The sequence below is a fragment of the Kryptolebias marmoratus genome, linkage group LG12 (assembly GCF_001649575.2).
Source record: "Kryptolebias marmoratus isolate JLee-2015 linkage group LG12, ASM164957v2, whole genome shotgun sequence".
In the NCBI taxonomy this organism is placed as follows: Eukaryota; Metazoa; Chordata; class Actinopteri; order Cyprinodontiformes; family Rivulidae; genus Kryptolebias; species Kryptolebias marmoratus.
Window position 1 is genome coordinate 185,471 of NC_051441.1, and position 3,603 is coordinate 189,073.

At 48.5% G+C, this 3,603-nt stretch overlaps 1 protein-coding gene across 3 annotated transcripts in view; it reads right to left on the bottom strand.

The window, feature by feature from the left end:
• Positions 1-3,603, bottom strand: part of LOC108249138 (xylosyltransferase 1) — a 23,190-nt gene that overhangs the window by 17,811 nt on the left and 1,776 nt on the right. For 2 of the 3 annotated variants that reach the window (XM_017438316.2, XM_017438315.3), the window contains exon 1: positions 3,334-3,597. The exons of the other annotated variant lie outside the window; for it this stretch is intronic. In XM_017438316.2, the coding sequence (XP_017293805.1) occupies positions 3,334-3,588 (255 nt within the window). In that variant the 5' untranslated portion in view covers positions 3,589-3,597. Of the gene's footprint in view, positions 1-3,333; positions 3,598-3,603 lie in introns of those variants that run through there. 3 annotated transcript variants of the gene reach the window in all.

Genomic DNA, 3,603 nt, shown 5'->3' on the forward strand with positions numbered 1-3,603 from the left:
TAGCTCCTAGGATCATTGGGACACTCAAACCCCTCCACCACGATAAGGTGGCAGCCCAGGGAGAGGTGGATTCAACCCATTTCTGAAAAAGTTGGACTATTGAGTAAAAATGTAAATAAGATTTAAAAAATGTCAGGAACCCATATTTTCTTCACAGTAAACATATTTAAAGTTAAAAACGATGTTCCATGTGAGCCCCTGTCCCCCACACCTGCTTTATTTCAGGTAGCTTGGATATTTCTTTTGGGCTGCTTGTGGTGCAGTGGTAGGCCAGTCGTTTTGGGAGCAGAAAGTCGCAGGTTTGATTCCCAGCCATGCCCACATGTCGTGCTGTCCTTGAGCAAGTCACCCGATCCCTAACAGCTCCCCGGGTTCTTAAATGGCTGCTCCACGTCTGCGTTTCTCACATGTGATGGGTCAAATGCAGAGAACATGAAGCACGTTCTTCCTCCGAGGAAGAGGAGGGCACCGAGTCCCATTGAGCGATTCAGCTGCTCCACGCCGTGTCATATCAGCGCAGAGGAATGTGTGTGTTTGTCAGAACAGAATCAAACACACGGAGGATTTATTCTGTTGTTCTCTGAGGCTTTTAAACCCTGAACATCTGAGCTGAGTGCCTTTAATCCACCATCACACCACTGTAGCTACCGAACAGCTGCACAGATTTACATCCAAGGACCTGCAGTCCATCGCAGACTAAATCCTAAAACATGTAACAACTGAAAAACAAGACAACACAAAACATCCCAAAGTTACAAACTCAGACAGAAAAACAACCAAAACCAAATTTGACTCGACTAAACAGACACAAAACCAGACGGACAAGAGATGATCAGAAACACCAGAATAAACCCAAACATTCACAGAAAACACACACAAACACACACACACGCAGGCACACACACAGGTACACACACGTTATGTCTCTCTATCTTTGCAGGGACTTTCCATTGACTTCCATTCATTTCTCCACCCTAACTACAGCCTAACCCCAACCAGTGCACAGCTAACCCTAAACCAAACCTTAGTCCTAAACCGAACCCCTAACCCAGAAACATCATTTCTCCTCGTGGGGACCAAAGCCTGGTCCCCACAAGGGCGTCCACGTCGGCCCAGCTGGACACAGATCTGGGTGTCCACGTTGTCCCAGCTGGACTAAAGGATGAATCAAACAGACTGGAAATATTTTCCTCCTAAAGACTTCGTCCATCAGGGTGCTGATGGTCTCAGCTTGACTGATCTCCACACAAAGACAAGTTCTGCGTTTTTTCCCAGAAGGCCGAGCGTCCCTGGAGACGGGTGACCTTCAGAGACACGGTTCTTTACTGACCGGGTCGCTGCTGGTTCTTATTGAAGCTTCAGACCTCCTGCAGAGACGGCACAGAGGGGACGGGACAACACAGGAGACAGAGACACACAGAGGAGACGGGACGACACAGGAGACAGAGACACACAGACAGAGACAGAAAATGGACAGACGGAATAAATGTGTCGGTTTTTGGACAGCAGGAAACTGCTTGGTGGTGTCCTGCTGTCTCTGGTCAGACTCGTTGAAGAAAAGTGGACGTCTCTGTGTTCACAGCAGGACTTCATGTCCTGACTTGTTGTGAGAGACAGACGGTGTTCAGAGGACAAATCCTGGACCAACAGTGGACACAGGAACAGGACTTCATTCAGGTTTACAGGCCATAATATTTAACTCTTTAGTTCCTGGTTTGAAGGATTTCTGTAAATGTGGATGAAATAAAGGAAACAGGAATAATGACGTGTTTGACTCGGCAGCTGTGCTGCATGAAGGGAACCTTTTCACAGTGTTTGCACTCCGAGCTCCTCCAAAACCGGCCCAAACTCCAAACTACTGAAAACCAGACCCAAAAAGGAGGCAAGCATTTCAAAAATCGGACTGTCAACCAATCCAAGAAAGTCTAAATCCGTCTGAAACTAAACATCACCAACGAGTCAAATCCCTGCAAAAGTCCAAGAAGGTCAGAAGTTCTGCTAAGATCACTGAAGAGCAGCGAGGAGCCTGTCCTGAACATGAAACCATCAAGAACAAACAATAAAACCTTCAAAACCCTCGACCCGAACCAGTCCAGAACCAGTCTAGAAACAGGTCCTGATCTAAAACGCCTCTGTCAGGATCTGAGGGGTTTCTCTGCAGACCTCTGGGTTCACGGTGCGTTTGAGACCCAACAACACTGTGGGTCATCAGAGCTTCACCACACAGGATGTCACAGAACCAGGTTGCTGCATGCTTTCGTATGACAACACATTCAGAGTGTTTAGGGATTAGAGACGGATCCAAAGAAGACTAGAAAGTCTAAATCTCATCAGAGAAACCTGATCCGAAGCAATCTTTTAATCTGGTCAGACCTGGCTGTCAGGAGGTCAGATCAGGATCCAGATCAGGGTTCAGACCCTGGTTACCGTGGAGAGGAGCAGATGTGAGTAAATATTGTTCTTCAGCTCAGACAGGAAGGATGTCCTTCAGGAAAACCAGAGACTGTTTATAAACAGTTTTCTCAGGAAGTTCTCCAGTCCAATAATCCTGAATTACAGCCGACTCAGAACCAGAACTTCGTCAGCGCCTGATCGATGAAAAAGGGAAAGATTCCCTTTCCTTTGACAAACAATAATCCTGAATCTGAAGAGGCTTTAATTTTCTCTGTTTGAGCTCAGAAGAAGAATCTAACGGACTGGATCCAAAACCAAGTCTCAGTCCTCAAACAGTCTTTAAGAGGACAGGACATTTTCCTGTGTGGAACCGGTTCTGACACGAGTCCAGGACTGGTTTCTGGACTGGTTCTGGTGTGTGTGAGGGGGTCCTCCTTCCTGCCAATAAACACACCAACAGTTCATCCCAGCGGCTGACAGGAAGTAATCTGATTACTTCACTCTTCATTACACCCAAAGTTACTGAAAACTTTGTAAAAACTGCAGGAAGCAAGAAAAACACCAGGTGAACAAACTCAGACCTTCATCCCATCCAAGCCTCCTCTTCCTCAGAGGATGAACCTCAGCCCTCGGAGGAACATCTTTCCAAAAACAAGATGGATCTGAGATGACCCCAAACTACAACTGACCTTTCAAAATAAAACATTTTCTCATGAAGAGACATGATTTTAAATGAACCTTTCAAATTAAAAGCTGTTAAAAATGATTTGAAATCTTCTGTAATTTTCCGGTTCAACCAATCAGCGGTTTGTCTTCATCAGCTCGATCCACAAATCTCTGAATTTTACACCACAGAACCGAGCCGAGCCGAGCCGGACCGGACCGGACCGGACCGGACCACAGCAGCATCCTCTCCCCGGGGTTCTGATCCAGACTCACCGCCTGCAGCTGGTGCCGAACAGCTGCCTTCCCCTCCTTCCTCCGCGGGGGCTCTTTGTCGGCTTTGTTGAGCCCCCCAGTCCGGTCCTCCCTCTTCTCCCGGCTCCTGGCGCCTCCGTCCCCCCCTCCTCCAGGGTCCAGGCTGCTGAAGTCCCACACGATGAGGGTCTGGATCAGCAGGACCGCCACGGCGGACAGCAGCAGGGCGGAGCGGGAGCGGCGGGCCAGCCTGCGGGCGCACGGGTTCCCGGTCATCTCCCCCCCCCCCCC